Consider the following 18,275-nt stretch of genomic DNA (forward strand, 5'->3'; position numbering starts at 1 on the left):
AAAGTAATAATATAATTCTAATAAAAATTATTCAATAATGTAATCAACTCAAAATCACTGAAATTTGCTCAGTTGCAGAATTGTCGCTGTCATTACTTTTATTTTTTTATGACGAATTTCCCCACAAATTGCTATCGCACAATTCTGCAAGTGATTATAATTTATTATCGCTGTTTTCTAGCGGCTCTAAAACCATTTTTGACATAAAGGGGCACTTTTGGTTGCTATGGACAATCTACAGTTTGCAGGCAGAAAGAACAGTTTTTATTATATAAAAGAACATGTAGGGCACTGGGCAGACCACTAGGGACAAGGGGGGTGTGTATTTTTTACATACAGTACTGTAATCTATAAGATTACAGTATACTGTATGTAATGTGTTTGTTTACCTTTTTGAATTTGGCTCCGTTCTCCGCTCACGTGCGTAGTAACGTTGCAGCGAACGGAGATCGACGGCACAGGAGGACACTGTGTGAATCGAGCGAGGTCCCGCTCGCTCACACAGAGCGGTGGCATCGCTGGATCCAGGGACAAGGTAAGTAACTCTGTCTCTGGCTGCAGCGAGGCAAGCCGAGTCTGGCTCGGGAATACCGCTTTTGGTAAAAAATCTTACCCCGAGCCAAACTCGAGAATACCGCCAGGGGGGTTAATGCACAAATTGTATATGTTTTTCATAATATATTTTTTATAATAATTTTTTACAAATAAGATCATTTGAGATAATATATCCCTATCCAAAGCTCATCTTAAGGATTGGATTGTAAAAATGAATGAGGATGGCTTTGGATTTGATTGGATTGGCTCAATCTATGTGGCGGTTATGTATATAAGGGATAGACGTATCTGGGCACTTGACTCCTGATGACGTCAGACGTATGCTGAGAAAACGTGTTAGGGTGGAATGCAGGTGGAACGCAAATCTGCGTCCCTTTTGTTTTTAATGCTCGCTTTATCTCTACTCATATGTAAGTGCAATTGTTTTTTTAAATAAAAGTCAAAAATACTACACCATGAAACTCTCTCCCCTTTCATTTGTAAACCCATACTGAGTGTATATTAGGGCGCTGGAGCACTGTGTTAAGCATCTTTAAAGGATCTCCTACACCAGGATATTTGGGTGGATGTGAGCAGCAATCTGGATTCGGATGTGTGGTGACCAGCCTGTGATTTTTAGGAAATACCCAATTGATGTTTTTGACTCCCTGTAATAGAGGTCAACAGAGTCTGGTGAGTGCGCTGCGCATCTATATGTTGGTGGAAAAGACAACACTTTGGGGGTTATTTACCAAAGGCATATCCACTTTGCACTACAAGTGCAAACTACAAGTGCAAAGTGCACTTGAAATTGCACTGAGAGTGCACTTGGAAGTGCAGTCGCTGTAGATCCGAGGGGGACATGCAAGGAGAATAAAAAACAGCATTTTAGCTTGCACATGATTGGATAATATAATCAGCAGAGCTTGCCCTCACTTCAGATCACTACAGCCACTGCACTTCCAAGTGCACTTTCAGTGCAATTTCAAGTGCACTTAGCACTTGTAGTTTGCACTTGTAGTGAAAAGTGGATTTGCCTTTAGTAAAAAAAAACTTTTGTCTTCACCTTTGGTGGATAATCATTACATTTTAGTTGGATCCCATTTGGACTTTGTTTACTTTATAGATTACCATAATTAACTTTTATATTTTATTGACAATATTTACATCACTTTGATGTAATTTTCATATCAGTTTTTTTTTACTTTTTACTTCACTGTGATTTTATGTTAGCTTATTTTGCTTTTAAAAACTATAATTTGAGAATGCTTCGCATTTTTATAAATGATCTGCAAATTGTTTTGCAAGACTTTTAACTGTAATTTTTTTTAATAAAAACTATTTAAACATAAACTATAATTGAGAGCGTGGTTCATATTAATTTAATGTAAACAGATGCATAATTACCGTACCTCAATATGAAAGGCCATAGTCTCGGGTATTTGCTTACATCCAGTGTCACAAATTTTCACTGCCCTGGCCATGTCTGCCCATTACAGCACCATAGTCCCTAGACAGGAAGTAAAGGCAGACAGCCCCATAAGAATCTAGGCCAGGATGTAAACAAACACTGGAGACCATGGCTGTCAGGTCCAGGCAAAGAGGCAAAAAGGATAATTGCACTTTGTTTTAAAATGCACTTATCAATTTATTCTTCTTCAGATATGCCAAAAATTAACAAAGATGGAATCTTCACTTCACCAGAAAAATTATGGGCCAGATCCTCAAAAGGGATACGCCGGCGTAACTGCTGTTACGCCGTCGTATCCCTGTTTCTAACTATGGAACTGATCCACAGAATCAGTTTTCCATAGTTAGGCAGAAGATCCGGCATGTGTAAGGGACTTACACTGCCGGATCTTAGGATGCAGTACCGCATCCGCCGCTGGGGGCATTTTGTGTCGAAATGCCGCCTCGGGTATGCAAATTAGCACTTACGGAGATCCACAAAGCTTTTCAGCTTCGTTTTTTCTCCGTAAGTTTTAGTTTGCAAACGCAAAATTAGGGCTGCTTTTACAAGGTGTAAACTGTTTACACCATGTAAAAGCAGACCCTTCTGTCCAGCGACGCGATTTTTTTTTTTGTTTTGAATTTTTTTTTTCCGCCGTATCTTTTTTTTTTTCTCGACGCAACTTTATTGACCTGTTGCGATCCACAAAGCTCGGCGTAACGTAATTTCGCGCTATGCACGTCGGGAAAATTACGTCACGAGCATGCGCAGTACGGCCGGCGCGGGAGCGCGCCTAATTTAAATGGGAATTGCCCCCATGAAAAGATCGCCTTGCGCGGGCGGAATTTAAGTTACACAGCCAAAAATTTCTAGGTAAGTGCTTTGTGGATCGGGCACTTAGGTAGAAATTTTAAGGCAGTGTAACTTAAATGGGAAACTTTGCGTTACGCCGGATCTTTGTGGATTACCCCCTATATTCCTAGGAAACATTTTTTTTTACACGAATATTATCTGTTTTGGGATTCCCTGTACTTCTATGATAGCAGAAAGTGCTGTATTTTGTACAGATGGCTAGATACATACTGCTTTTAACAGTTCAGTGACTCAAGACACAGCTAAGCATATAATTGAAGTTTGTTGGAATAACAGGTGTCCTTTTTCAGTACAGGGACATATTTCTATTTCTTGGGCCCTGGGACCTTTTACACTGAACACAACAACTATAATAAAGTACTTTAGGTAAGATGAAAGAAGAGCATTGTGGATGTAGACATACAATCATTAAATGTTATGGTGATGACCAAATGCCTTCTGTGCTCTAATATTTACTTGCTGTTTTTAATTGTAACAAATTAGAGGAAAGGATTACATTGTTAATGATCCCTTTATTCTATATGCAGTCTTGTTATCAAAAATGTATATCTGGCTCAAATCAGCACTGACCAATATATTTACCTTGATATAATTTAAATGCTTACTGTGATAGGTTATTTAGATACTGTAGATAGATAGATGGATATATGGATAGATAGATAGATAGATAGATAGATAGATAGATAGATAGATAGATAGATAGATAGATAGATAGATAGATCAACAATCATGGGGAAATTATGGATTGTTAAAGAGTAAAATGTATTATAATAAGCAAAGGAAAAAATGTATAATGTGAAAAAAGCAAACCTAACATTAAACACATTGGGCCAGATCCACGTAGATCGCTGCATCTTTGAGCGGGCGTAACGTATGATATTTACATTACGCCTCCGCAACTTAGATGGGCAAGTGCAGTATTCTCAAAGCACTTGCTCCGTAAGTTGCAGGGCGTAGCGTAAATAGGCCAGCGTAAGCCCGCCTAATTCAAATGTGGAACAGGGGGGCGTGTTTTATGTAAATGTTATGTGACCCGACGTGATTGACGTTTTTTTTTAACGGCGCATTCGCCGTCCGTGGGGGTATCCCAGTGCGCATGCTCGAAATTAACCCGCACCAAGCCAATGTTTATGACGTGAACGTCATTCTACGCAAAGCCCTATTCGCGAACGACTTACGCAAACAACGTAACATTTTCAAAATTCGACGCGGGAACAACGTCCATACTTAACATAGGATACGCCTCATATAGCAGGGGTAACTATACGCCGAAAAAAGCCTTACGGAAACGATGTAAAAAAATGCGCCGGCCGGACGTACATTCGTGGATCACCGTATCTAGCTAATTTGCATACTCGACGCGGAAATCGACGGAAACGCCACCTAGCGGCCAGCGTAAATATGCAGTTAAGATACGACGGCGTAGGAGACTTACGCCGGCCGCATCTTAGCAACATTTAAGCGTATCCCAGTTTGAGAATACGCTTAAAGTTGCGACGGCGGGGATTCAGACTTACAACGGCGTATCTACTGATACGCCCGTCGTAAGTCTTCGTGGATCTGGCCCATTGTCCATGATAAATAAATTTTAGCATACTTAAGTTATAAAAGAACAAAATCTAAAGAAATAATTAATACTGTAAATTAAGGATTAAACTATTATTAGCTTTATTATTGTTTTATTTATTTTTTCATTAGGACAAAAGCTGACAAGTGAACACAAATTAACAAATATTAGATTTTAGACTGGTGGTGATCAAATACAGAACTCACTGAGGACAGTGGATCAGGACTCACCTCAAAGAATGTACCACAGTGTTTTACAGCTGTACAAAAACTGCATGACTTACATAGCAACCTAGAACATTACAAAAAAGACTGCTGAGACTGAAGAATCAAATATGACATTGACTAGAGAACACATTAACCACTTACCCTCCATTCATGACCAGGCCATTTTTTGCGATACAGCACTGCGTTATTTTAACTGACCATTGCGCGGTCATGCGACTCTGTACCCAAATAAAATTGAGGTCCTTTTTTTCCCCACAAATAGAGCTTTCTTTTCGCAGTATTTGATCACCTCTGCGGTTTTTATTTTTTGCGCTGTAAAAAAAACTTCAATTTAATAAAAAATATATATTTTTTTTACTTTTTGCTATGAAACATATCAAATAAAAAAATGTAAAAAATCTAATTTCTTCATCAGTTTAGGTCAATATGTATTTTGCTACATGCTTTTGGTAAAAAATCCCAATCGTATATTGATTTGTTTGCGCAAATGTTATAGCATCTACAAACTATGGGATATTTTTATGGAATTTTTATTTATTTTATTTTTTTACTAGTAATGGCGGCTAACAGTGACTTATAGCGGAACTGCGACATTATGGCAAACAGATCGGACACTAAGTGACACTTCTGGGGACCAGTGACACCAATACAGTGCTAAAAAATATGCACAGTTACTGTACTAAGGGCATTGGCAGGGAAGGGGTTAACATCAGGGTCAATCAAAGGGTTAAATGTTTTCCTAGGGAGTGCTTTCTAACTGTGTGGGGAGTGCTTTAAATGTGGGAAGACAGGGAGCCTGTGTTCCTTCTTAGCAGAAACACAGGCTCTCTGTCTTCCCTAGTAACAGACCAGCGATCTGCCTTGTTTACATAGGCAGACCACCGTTCTTCCTTTTATGTCAGGAATGATTGGGGGGTACACTAGACCTGCTGGTTGGCTCCCGCTGCATCCAATCAAAGCGGGGGCGGCTTGCTGGTGATGCATGTGCACGCCGCAGACCCAGACGTACAAAATCATGTACCTGTACGTCATTTTACGCAAAGGAGTCGCTGCCCCGCAGTAAATGTTCGTGAGGCAAGAAGTTAAACAATTTGTTCTACTTGTATTATAACATATCTATTTAGTATACAAGTAAATTAATCTAGGAGAATCAATAATCGAGTACCCAAATGACCATTCTAAATTATTGTCCTCAAAATTATTATCTTTTGGCCGTGGTTTTTGGATTTTTTTTTTATTATAAGCAAGTACCAATTAATTATTGCAGTCATCAATGTTTTATTACAGATATTATGGAAATTTACATATTTTATTGGTATAGGTAGTATTGGATTTGTGTTAAAATCCACATTCTAGTTCTTCAAATCCTAATGCCCTGTACACACGATCGGATTTCTGATGGAATAAAATCCGATAGAATTTTTCGTCGGAATTCCGATGAAGCTGACTTTCATCAGTCTTGCATACACACTATGAGACTAAATTGCGATTTTTTACTTTGTACTAAAGATTATTATAACTATTATGACACAGCCTTTTTTGAAAAGAATATAAGTAAACAAAGTCTGAAATGTCCCTAAAAATCTTTTACCAATGGTGGAGGAGATTTACTAAAACTGGTACACACTGAATCTGGTACAGCTCTAAATAGTAACCAATCAGCTTCTAGGTTTTATTGTCAAAGTTTAATTAAACAAGCTGAAGTTAGAAGCTTATTGGTTACTATGCATTGGTAAAAGATTTTTTACAAGAGGGACATTTCAGAAGTTGTTTACTTATATTCCTTTCAAAAAGCTTGTGTCATAATAGTTATAATATTCTTAAGTACAAAGTAATTTGAGTAAATCTCCCCCAGTGTATATAGCTGAATATAGTCACTGTATATATATTTTATTTTATAGCTTGTTGGCCTTGTAGCATTTGTGTCTGAATTAATTGTACCTTTTATAGAAATAAACAAAGGGTTTTATTTTCCCTGCTGAATGTATAACTACAGTGATATTCTCCTTACTCCCAGGGGAGGAGGAAGATCCTAGTGACAGTGACATCAGAGCCAGAAACTTCCTAATGGCACACTTTGGCCCACCAACCCTCACCAAACCTAAGTGAAGTATCAGTTTTCTGTATATTAATTTAGTAGATTAGAATATTACAATAAGCTAAGTGAACTGAGTATTCTAATCATAGAAGAACCAATCAGATTTTTTTTTATACATTTATTGTAAATGGTTCAGCATTGCACAAAACCATGATAAAGAAGTTGCAGTGTCTTTGGGTTCAACATAAATGATTTCCTATTTTACAGAATTCAAAGATTTATTGTTACTAAATAACTGTGCCATTTTTAAATTTTCTGTTTTACCTTCTTTAACCTCCCTGGCGGTCTTCCCGAGACTGACTCGGGGTTTGATTTTCCTGCTACGATCGGTAACCCCGAGTCAGTCTCGGGCTCGCCTCGCTGAATCCACAGGCACTTTTTACTTACCTTGTCCCTGGATCCAGCGATGCCACCGCGCTGTGTGAGCGAGCGGGACCTCGCTCGATTCACATAGTGCTTCCGTGTGACGCCGATCTCCGTTCCCTGCGACGTTACGACGCACGGGGACGGAGAACGGCGCCAAATTTAAAAACGTAAACAAACACTTTACATACAGTATACTGTAATCTTATAGATTACAGTACTGTATGTAAAAAAAACACACCCCCCTTGTCCCTAGTGGTCTGTCCTGTGTCATGCATGTCATTTTATATAATAAAAACGTTTCTTTCTCCCTGCAAACTGTAGATTGTCCATAGCAACCAAAAGTGTCCCTTTATGTCAAAAATAGTTTTAGATCAGCTAAAAAACAGCGATAATAAATTATAATCACTTGCAGAATTGTGCGATAGCGATTTGTGGGGAAATTCGTCATAAAAAAAAAAAAATAATGACAGCAACAATTCTGCAACTGAGCAAATTTCAGTGATTTTAATTTGATTACATTATTGAATAATTTTTATTATAATTATATTATTATTTGTTATAATTATTTATAATTATTTATTATATTATAATTTATAATTTTGTTTTTAAAAAAATGTCATACCCGGGATGCCTATTAGAATCTTGTTTGGTCAGATTTAAGTGAGTTATTTCTAAAAATTACAGACCTACAATATAAAACACCAAATTTCCTTGCAAATAATGGTACCGCTTTCAGCACCTTTTTTCTGACAGAATCATACCGCCAGGGAGGTTAATAAAGACAATACTGAGATATGTTAACAATACAGTAATTTTATTAAATGTTTCAAAGACAACATGAAAGGAAAAACATATGGCCAGTACACAGTGACTGTTGCCATTTCATTTGTAAATTAAGGCATAAGAAAGCTAAAAGTTAAACATTTTATTTCACAAAAAGTAAATAATCTAGTGGCTACCAATGAGAGAGAAAAATGCAGAATACAAGTGTTGATATCTTGTGTGAGTAAACAGGCCACCAGAATCATTCACAAAGAAGGAAACTGAATATTAGAAGCACTCTGATCTCTTTAGTATCTGGATAAACTCTTTGCCTTCATGTGTCACCTTGCAGGAGTATTCCTTTTGTTTATTATAATCAGAAGCTGCCAGAGTGAGGAAACTACTTCCCATGTATGAGTTGTCACTCTGTTTGGCCACTGGTGACGTGTAGACCCCATCCGTCTGTTTTTGCCCATCCACCAGAAATTCCATTGTTGCAGGACTGGGGCGATAATCACTGGCAGTACAAACTATGGTGGCTGAGTTTGTCTTCAGCTCCTCTTCAGAAGGAGGATATATTAAAACATTTGGTACCTTCACTTCACCGGCTGCTGGATAAGGAAATAGAGACGTGTCATGAGGAAAATCTTATATACAGTGTTCTAACAGTTACAGTCACTTGATTATCATCAGGTTTATTCAGTGGAGCTGAGTCATTTAAGGGGTAGAGAGTTAACTTAACATTACTTGTTTATCATCAGATTTCTTAAATTATTTGGTTCACTTAGGGGTAGAGAATGTTTGCTTAACATAGTTGGCAAGTCCAATCTAAGTTCCCTTTGAGTACCTAATCATGTGTAGGGGAAATATAAGAAATATAAGAAAGGTTTTTTTAACCTTTAAAAATAGTTGAATGATTGAAGTAAACACAGTTTCATCTTTTTCAATAATTTACATCAACATTTACTTTGTAAAGTAAAGTTTGTATACTCTTTCAGTAAATAATCCCCACTAGGGAAAAAAAGTGCAATACCACAAAGCAAACAATCATCATCTTATTTCAACATTAGAGAATCTCTTTTTATTGCAATGAGTTACTGCACCGTGGAGATAATTTACTAAGGACAAAGAGGCTGTTCACTTTGCAAGTGCAGTTGCACTTTGTGCAAGAAAAAATTATGTTTACAAAAAAATGTCATTGGATGTGGTTAGGTATTGTTGGCAAAGTGATTATTTTGCTACATTTACTAAGTCCCCTTGCAGAGAGCAACTCTACTTTCAAAGCAAACAGTGCCTTTTTTCTAAACCAAACCCTATGAGGCTACTTCAGCTTTGTTTCTATATACAGTAAAACCTTGGTTTGCGAGCATAATTCGTTCCAGAAACATGCTTGTCATCCAAAGCACTTCTATATCAAAGATTTTTTTTTACAGGTTATAAAAGAGAAGAGAGGCACCTCTAAGCGTAGCAATAAGTTGCTAAATGTTGTACCTACATTAAATGTAACCATATTGCTACACTTAGAGGCGCCTCTCTTCTTTTTTATACTCAGTTGTGACATGACGCTACTCTTATATCAAGACATAGCTTGTATATCAGGGCAAAATGTATTAAAACATTTTGTTTGTCTTGCAAAATGCTCTCAAACCAAGTTACTCTCAAACCAAGGTTTTACTGTATGAATTTTTAGCAATGTTTAACTCTATGCACAGAGACCTAGGTAATTTTATCTAGATAAGTAAAGGAAAAGGACTGAAATATCAAAATTTTAAGGTAAATAAAAAAAAAAAAGCTAACAAAAGTAACTATTAAAATGAGAGCTCTTGTTAAAAAGATATTCTGCAGTCGTATTCACTAATAAATAGCACATGATACTGCAGGGTTAAAATGATAAAGAGACACAACAAAGTACATCATTCAAGTAACTCATCACTTAAACTTCATCTTTCAGTGTTCTGACTAGCAAACAATATCAATTCAACTGCTATAGCATACTGAACTTCTCACATCATTGCTTCATTAACAAAGTTGTATAACATTCTTTGTGAGAATAGTAGATCAAGTAGACTCATAATTATGTTAACAAGAATTACAGTTGAATTGTGTTAACAAGAATTACAGATGAATTGTCCCTATTAGGTATAAAGAAATTTGTATAAAGCACAAAAAGAAAAAAAAATGAAAACTTGAAAAAAGTATGTAAAACTTTGGACAATTTTTGAAAATATTGTGGAATAACATGTCAAACAATATTAGAAAAAAAATCCAGATGCATACAGTAAATTGCGAAAGAATTAAGAAAAAAATGTTAGAACTTACTCAGGACAGTAAGTTAGGTTCCACCACCGAAAAGACCCCACAGTAATTTACAGTTGTACAAAAACTACATTACCTTCATGGAGCCCTCAGAACATTATGGTTAATGAGACAGTGGCATAACCTGTAGAACTTTTGCAGAAATGTCTACATTTATTACGATGTTAAAGTATTTTCAAGCCATTCCATTTTATTATACAGTTAGCCTTCAAGTAGTCAACAACGGGGTTCAGTTTTTTATTTGTAACCCCCAAGAAGCAAAGTGCTTTTATTTTCTTACCATATAAAAAACAGTTCTTAATATTACACTGCATAAAGAAATCATTAGGCAGGTACACAAGTTTATTGCTCACCACACACATTACAATTTGACTGCAGAATCTCCTTTAGGTCTACCAACAATTACACACTGCAAGCTGCATTATTAGATAGACATGATTTTGATAGTTCCTGTAGGTCCTTATATTAGATATTATTAGTAAATCTAAGGCTACACCGGCCTTTAGGTTAACAAACTTAGGAAAAATAATTTGGGAAGTTTGAACTGTATCCCTCCCAGACCAGGTTCTCCTGCCTTTAAGATGTGCTTGGCATTACATGAGTTTATTTGCATTTTTATCTGGTAGCCCTAAACGTGTATTCTGACAGTGGGAAAGTTTGCCTGTTGTCAGAACACAATAGTTCAATGGGAGTGATTCCCCCATCCATCTCAAATGTGTGGATGGAGGAATCATGTCAGTTTTCTGCGTTCAACTCACTGGTTGAATGCAAAAATTGAATCATCTATGGGCTGCTTTAAAGGAGATTGTATACAAGATTAAAGAGTCAGATTACAATATGCACATGGAGCTTAAGACTTGATCTTTAAAAGACATCTTACACTACTTTTGCACTTAGATAAAAAAATATAAATATTTCACACAAAAATAGGAAAATAGTGTAAAATATAATCAATGGCCAAATTAATATAAGAAGAGGTTTGTAAAAAGCGTAGAAAGACACATTAATGAAAGCATACAAAAGTTGGAAAATTTAGAAAATCAATTAAAGTACATTAAAACAATTTAATTATTAGGCAGTAAGTTATTTGTATTGTGCATGTATATTTTTTTAGGCTTAGAAAGACACACATTGCAGAAACCAAACATAGACATAGAAAGGACTGTAAAATGCAATACATTTATAAATAAATATTTTAAACATTCAATAAGGCATAATAGTGTGATAGAAAAAAAATAGACAGAATAATTAGTACTTACTTATGACGCTGACTGTAGTTCCACCACCGAAAATCCACCACAGTGATTTAGAGCTGTACAAAAACCTTCAGTAGAATACCTTCTGTAATGGGGCCCATAGATCAGCTAACACCATAACTGAAGAGATATATAGCTCCAAGGTGGCTTTAATAATGAAGAACAGTTGAAATGTCCACACTTCTTGTGATCTTGAGATATCTAAATGGACATCAATTTACAGGTTGCCTTCACAGTCACCCACAATGTTTTTTAACTGTAACCCTGAGTATTAGAGTGCTATTGTTCTGACACCATAAAATAGCAGGTAACAATAATAGCCTGCAGATGTAAGTTGTAATGTTTTAAAGACCGCTAATATCTTCCCTCTAAAAAAGTATTTGATGTATGGATAGGGATAATGAAGATGTTAATGATGCATAATATCAGTGTTATTGATCTGGGACCATAAAACAGTAGTTCACTATGCCACTTAGGTGAATTATTAGGGAAGCCTATGGGTCAAGTGCTAATGTTTTAAAGGACCTCCAACATCCCCCCTCATATAATTTAATCAGTGTTATACAGGGGTCAAGTCCTGGGGAAAAAAGTGTGGGAACCCCCACCCAAGATCCACCCCCCCAAAAAAAATTAAAAAATGATACGCTCTTATGCATAACTACTAAACCGATCCACTGTACCTTAGTAATCCATTACGCGAGTTATTGCGGGATTTAGAAAGAACTATAAGCAAGTTCTTTCTAAATCTCGCGATAACTCGCGGCAGACCTCCGCAATGTCTCCTGGGAACAATGACAAAAGCTCCCAGGAGACTTTGCGGCATAGAGGAAGTGACGGAATACCCGCACACTACCCGATGAATCCATATACAGGAAGCGGCCAGTAACATTACTAAGTAAGGATTACTAAGGTTTGCCTGCCCCTGACAGTGACTCGAGCTGGGCATCGCTGCTTAGTGAAGGATTGGCTCTAGTCCTGCAAAGGGAACTGCATTCCTGCTGTGAAAAAAGTGCAGGGACTCCGTTCCCACGCGTTCCCGCAGCACTTGAGCCCTGGTGTTATATGCCATGACAAGGATAATGATGATAATAACTATTGTAGCTCTTCACGCCACATTACATTTTGTAAGTCCTTTATTTATTAGTACAGTAATTGAGCCAAATTCTACCTGATAAGATTATATATTGGCTTTTCATGTTAGCTTTATTTGTACACAGGTTTTACAAGATTTATTTTTGCAGTATAGTATAGAAAAAGATTGTTTCTTTAGTTTGTCGCCAAGTGTTATTTTTTTATTTCCCTTTTATAGCATCCTATTACTATCATACATTACATTATCCCACCTATTTCACTGTTGACTGCATTACATATCTTACTGATCATTTTCTTTGGGTTAAAACCAACTTACTAAGGAGATGAGACTACAGTTTATTGGACTATTTGTGTTGTAGTCATCTTCCAACCCCTACATTTCTGATATTTGTTGCATCCTATAGTTACAGGAATCCAGGTCACATTTTTGTTGCAAATACATTTTACATATGTCTCACTAAGTTATAGGGCATCTAAAGAACTGCTATATTGATATACTAAAACTGTAGAGCGCAAAATCTGATGCAGCTGTGCATGGTAGCCAATCGGCTTCTAATTTCAGTTTGTGTGATTAATCTTTCACAATAAAACCTGAAAGCTGATTGGTTTCTATGCAGAGCTGCACCAGATTTTGCATGCTCCAGTTTTAGTAAATAATCCCCAATGTGTGGTTCTGTCATGACATTAGCTTTACCCAAGATGGTGAAATCTAGTAGTGTTGATTTACTAAAACTATTATCAAGATGGTTATTTATTTGTTATTTCGTTAAGTACACACCCTCTTCACCTTCATAAGGTTGTAGAATTGGAAAAGGTCAACTAATATTTAGTTTACCTTTTTATAAATGTTTCACTAAGTAATGAAACCTTTCATGTTGCAGCATTGTCACTGTTATAAAAAAGTGTTTGACTTGAAATCTCAATGATGACAAAACTTTATAAAGATACATTTTTTTATTGAATGTTTCATGCAGACAAAAGACAGAAAACAGAACATTGCCCTTATTTGTGTTACTATGTTTTGAAGAATAGAGAAAAATATGGGCAAATTACTAATTAGAAACAGTTACAGTGGTTAAAAAAATAGAATAATACCCATAATTGGGAATAGACTGTTAATGGCACTCTGATCTCTTCAGTATCTGGACATATTCTTTGCCTTCATGTGTCACTTTGCAAGAGTATCCATCATGTGTATTATAATCAGAGGAGGTCATGGTGAGGAAACTGCTTCCCATGTATGAGTTGTCACTCTGTTTGCCGATCGGTGAAGTGTAGACTCCAGTTGTCCAAGATTTTCCATCCACCAGCCACTCTATTGTTGCAGTCCTGGGTTTGTAATCACTGGCAGTACAGACTAAGGTGGCTGTTTTTGCCTCTAATTCCTGCTCAGATGGAGGATACATAAGCACCAATGGTACCTTCACTTCACCGGCTATTGAAAAATAAAAAATAAATAAAAAACATTTTTTACATATAACAGACAATTTACAAATGATTAAGTCACTGAAATGGAAGATAATGGAAACAAACACACACAAGTACAAATTACACCTTAAATTCCTTATAATTTTTTTTTTTTTTTACTTATTTCAAACCATTTGTTGTACATTATATTTAATCTTACATAATCCATTTTGGTTGTATTTAATGCTAAAGTATACAGATGGCTGGACACACAGTTAATTAACTAAGAATGGACAGTGCAAAATCTGGTGCCGCTCCGCATAAAAACCAATCAGCTTCCAGTTTTTTTTGTCAAAGCTTTATTGAACAAGCTAAAGTTAGAAATCAATTGGCTATTATGCACTGCTGCTCCAGACTTTGCACTTTCCAGTTTTAGTAAATCAACCCCTTACTAACAATCTGTATCTAGATGAGAGAGCGGAAAATTAGTGTTATATATCCAATATCATTTTTGATAAATATCTAATAATTACACTGCCAAAAAATTATATATTTAGCTAGGTTTGAATATTTACTATATGTAATCGATACTTATGTTTTTCAATAAAACTGAAAATTAATATGTAGTGAAAATAATGTGCTGCGGGGTTGATTTACCAAATAAAAATAGGCTGTTCAATTTACAAGGTAATTTTCACTTTGCAAGTGGATTTTCCCTTAGCTTTATGTATGTGGTGAAAATACACTTGGCAAACAAATTACCCAATCAAGTAAAAGGAAAATAAAAAAAATAAACAGTATTTTTGCCTGCACATGATTGGAAGATAGACATCAGCAGAGCTTTACCTCAAACAATAAGCTAAAGCAAAATCCCTTTGTAAAGTAAACAGCCTTTTTGCATTTGGCAAGTTAACTCCTGTATATCTTATGAGTACAATATATTTCAAGTGAAAGTATATAATCATAATTATTTGAGCTAAACATATTTTACATATGTTGGTTGCTTTCAAAAATACAGTTTGCTTTGAGTATTATTTGTTATGGCAGGTATACACCCCATAAAGCTTAAATCTTGAATTAAGCATTTTAAAATGTTACATAGAACCCAGAATTATCTGGGTTTGGATCTTTCATACAATTCTGCTGAAAGTAATGAAGGTTTGTGCTGCAGAGTTTAGTTCCTCTATAGCATAAATTACAAAAGAAAAAAAAATACAAAAAAAGTTTAGTTGAAGAATTACTGTAGCCAGTAATAAATAATTGTTTAGTGTCACTTGAAATGTTTTTGTGTTTGAAGTACATATTTAAAATAAGTGATTTCAATACAAATCTAAAATACCTTAAAAAAACAACTATCCAAAACATATGTGAGATGAAACTATCCATAACACTCCCACAACATCGCTATAACATAATTTCTTGTCTATAAAATTAAATAAAATGACAATCTGAGAAAAACAATGTGCTACTTACTGTTGACAGCCAGTGTGGTCCCGGGGCCGAAGACATACGCACTGTAATACAACCTCGTTCAAAAACCATGTCCAGGACAAAAACATATACTGATGATACACAGTAACATACCTGCAGGTGTCCTTTCTGTATTCTTAAGTATTGCTTTCTGTTAGGTTTGTGCTCGTTAAGTACTCCTCACCATCAGATATTTCACGGTACAAGGACACAAACTACCCAAGGATGATAATATCATAATATAATATTAATATTTATTTCATCACAGTACATAACAGTACATACAACTTGCTTGACTGGTGAGTCTACATTCACACCTTTGTGTTGTTGAATGTTAACATTAAATAATCACAAAAAAAGAAAAAAAAAGGTAAAAAACATACATGCCCTGTGAAACTTTGCTTTCCTTATCTTCTTGCAACCCCCTCTGGCTCAGTAGGCCCACAGGGCAAAGTGTATATTGACCTTACCTCAGTGTGGGCCTAATATTGAGGTAAGCAGCGTAATTGAGAGGTGGTAGTACACTTTGGTGGAGCACACTCGTTTTTTGTGGAATATGCACAGCAGGCACGCATGATAAGGATTCTTTCATATAACATGAAGAGGATATGTTCTATATGAAGAGGACAATGGGTTAAGAGAGATGACAGAATAACACTGCAGTGCTCAGAAAACGCACAGGACTCTTTACATTGGCACTGCGGATGCACCGCATATATGAGAACAGCTTCAATGGAAATCAATGTTATGTCACAATTCATGTGAATCAGTAGCATTTTAAATCACATCCAATTCACATATACACTATGGGCCAAATCCACAGCCAGCGGCGGAAATTACGTTTTTCAAAACTTATGTCATTTAAGTTACGGTGCCCTAAGTTGGTCTCGTAAGTGCCGTATCCACAGCGCATTTGCGCACAAAATTGCGCTTACGTAACTTAAATTCCGAGGCGTAAGGCGGGGTTATTGCAAGTGGGAAGGAAGTGGGCGTGCTTCATTGTAATGAGCCGTGACCCCATGCAAATGAAGGCCCGGCCGTACTGCGCATGCGCGCACAAATCTGCTTCTCACTGGGCATGTGCAGAACTTTGCTCGGCGCAATCAGTGAGATAGGTAAAAGGCCAAGCATACTTAGTTTGAGGATCGCCCTGTGTGTAAATAGCCCCAGTCAAACACACTTCCCTTGCAAAAGTATTTCCCTGTGTTTCCCTTCCTAGAGCAAGTTGCTTCTGCTCTGAATGTTTGTCAGTGTTTGTTGGTGAGTTGTGTGTGATAGAGAAGTTTTGGAGGAGTATTAGATAGTAGTTGTTGTTTGTTTCTGATAAGTGTATTTTTTGTTTGATTGTTTCTGCTAAGTGTTTTTTTTTTTCCTGCTTGTATTTTGTGTTTGTTTTTTTCTGCTTGGATTTTGTGTTTGTTTTTTCCTGCTTGGTTTTTGTGTTTGTTTTTTTGTGCTTGGATTTTGTGTTTGTTTTTTGTGTGTTTGTTTTTGACTTTGTAGTAGCTGTCTGCTTGTGTGTTTTGATTTTTGTTTCTTTGTTGTGTGTGATTTTTTGTTTGTTTGTCCTGTGAGTTTCTTGTTGCTGAGTGGTGTCTGTGATGGCACCCAAGCGCAGGAAGCTTAATTTTAACCATGTGGAGAAGCAAATCCTTGCCAGGTCCATCGTCCGATATGGGCGCTATTTACATGGGCCTGAGAGCCGGAACACCTCCCCGGCCCAAAGGAAGAAGATCTATCAACAAATTACAGATCAGATAAATGCGGCGGGGGGGGGGGGAGACGAGGACCCCCGCTGGCATACAGAAAAAGATCAATGATCTGAAGAGCATGGTCCGCAATAAGGTGGCCAAGCTCACTGCCCATAGGAGGGGCACTGGAGGAGAGGGACCATGCCCCATCCGGCTGACTGAGGAGGAATGGGCAGTGGCCCGGTGTTTCCAGCCAGAGCAGGTGGTGGGCCTGCGTGGCTTTGACTCTGATGTTCCTGTGGGGCCAGGTAAGTTTTGTTTTTTCTATGTGGTGATTAGCATGTGTGGGTGGGGGAAGGGAACATGTGCCAAGTGTGTGGATCCTCAAACCTGTGATTGTTTGTTGTCCTCCACAGATGACCAGGAGTTTGCTGACCCATCAGGCCAGGAGGATGCTGGCCCATCAGCCCAGGAGGATGCTGGGCCATCAGGCCAGGCTGCTGCACCACCCCAAGGACAGGAGGCTGCTGAGGAGTCCCCAGGGGAGGGGAGTGGCCAAACCTCCCCTCATGAGGAGGATGAGGGGGAGGAGGATGAGGGGGAGGGGGAGGAGGATGAGGGGGAGGAAGAAGAAAACCTGCAGCTTGGCAGGGAAATCCTTCTGGCCTCTGAGATAATGACATTTGAGGATACCCTTGAGGCTACCCTTGAGGCTACCCCACAGGCTGGCAGCAGTCAGGCCACCATCAGGGGTAGCCCCTCCCACTCCTCCCCCAACAGGCTGCAACCCACAAGGGTCACTCTCTCCCCTCCTCCAGAGCCACAAGCCTCAGGGGCAGGCAGGATGGCGACCCAGGAGACCAGGGGGGTGTTTGAGCGTCTGCCGGCCAGTCTGCAGAAGGACAATGCCCGGCAGACCCGCAGTCTGGGTGAGATACAAAAAAGTATCAACAAGATGGAGCACAGCCTGGGTGCAATGAGGGAGTCACTTGGTGATGTGGCCACAAACTCTTTGGGGGTCATCACCTGTTTGTGGGACCTGAAGACCGCCACAACAGGCGTGGCCCAGGAGGTGATTGCCCTGACCCAGGCTGTGCAGGACAATACCCGGGCTGTGCATGACAATACCCGGGCTGGCCAGGCCAATACGGCTGCCATCACTGGCT

At 37.8% G+C, this 18,275-nt stretch overlaps 3 gene segments (V, D, J or C); all 3 read right to left on the minus strand.

Moving 5' to 3' along the window:
- Window positions 1-18,275, minus strand: part of LOC120936501 — a 339,157-nt gene that overhangs the window by 12,289 nt on the left and 308,593 nt on the right.
- The window catches only part of LOC120936375, a 167,481-nt gene that overhangs the window by 7,083 nt on the left and 142,123 nt on the right, over window positions 1-18,275 (minus strand).
- The window catches only part of LOC120936462, a 66,050-nt gene continuing 55,683 nt past the window's right edge, over window positions 7,909-18,275 (minus strand). The window contains 2 exon segments of the V gene segment in view: window positions 7,909-8,488; window positions 11,453-11,490. Of these exon segments, the coding sequence occupies window positions 8,166-8,488; window positions 11,453-11,490 (361 nt within the window).

This window comes from Rana temporaria, chromosome 1 (genome assembly GCF_905171775.1).
Source record: "Rana temporaria chromosome 1, aRanTem1.1, whole genome shotgun sequence".
NCBI lineage: Eukaryota > Metazoa > Chordata > Amphibia > Anura > Ranidae > Rana > Rana temporaria.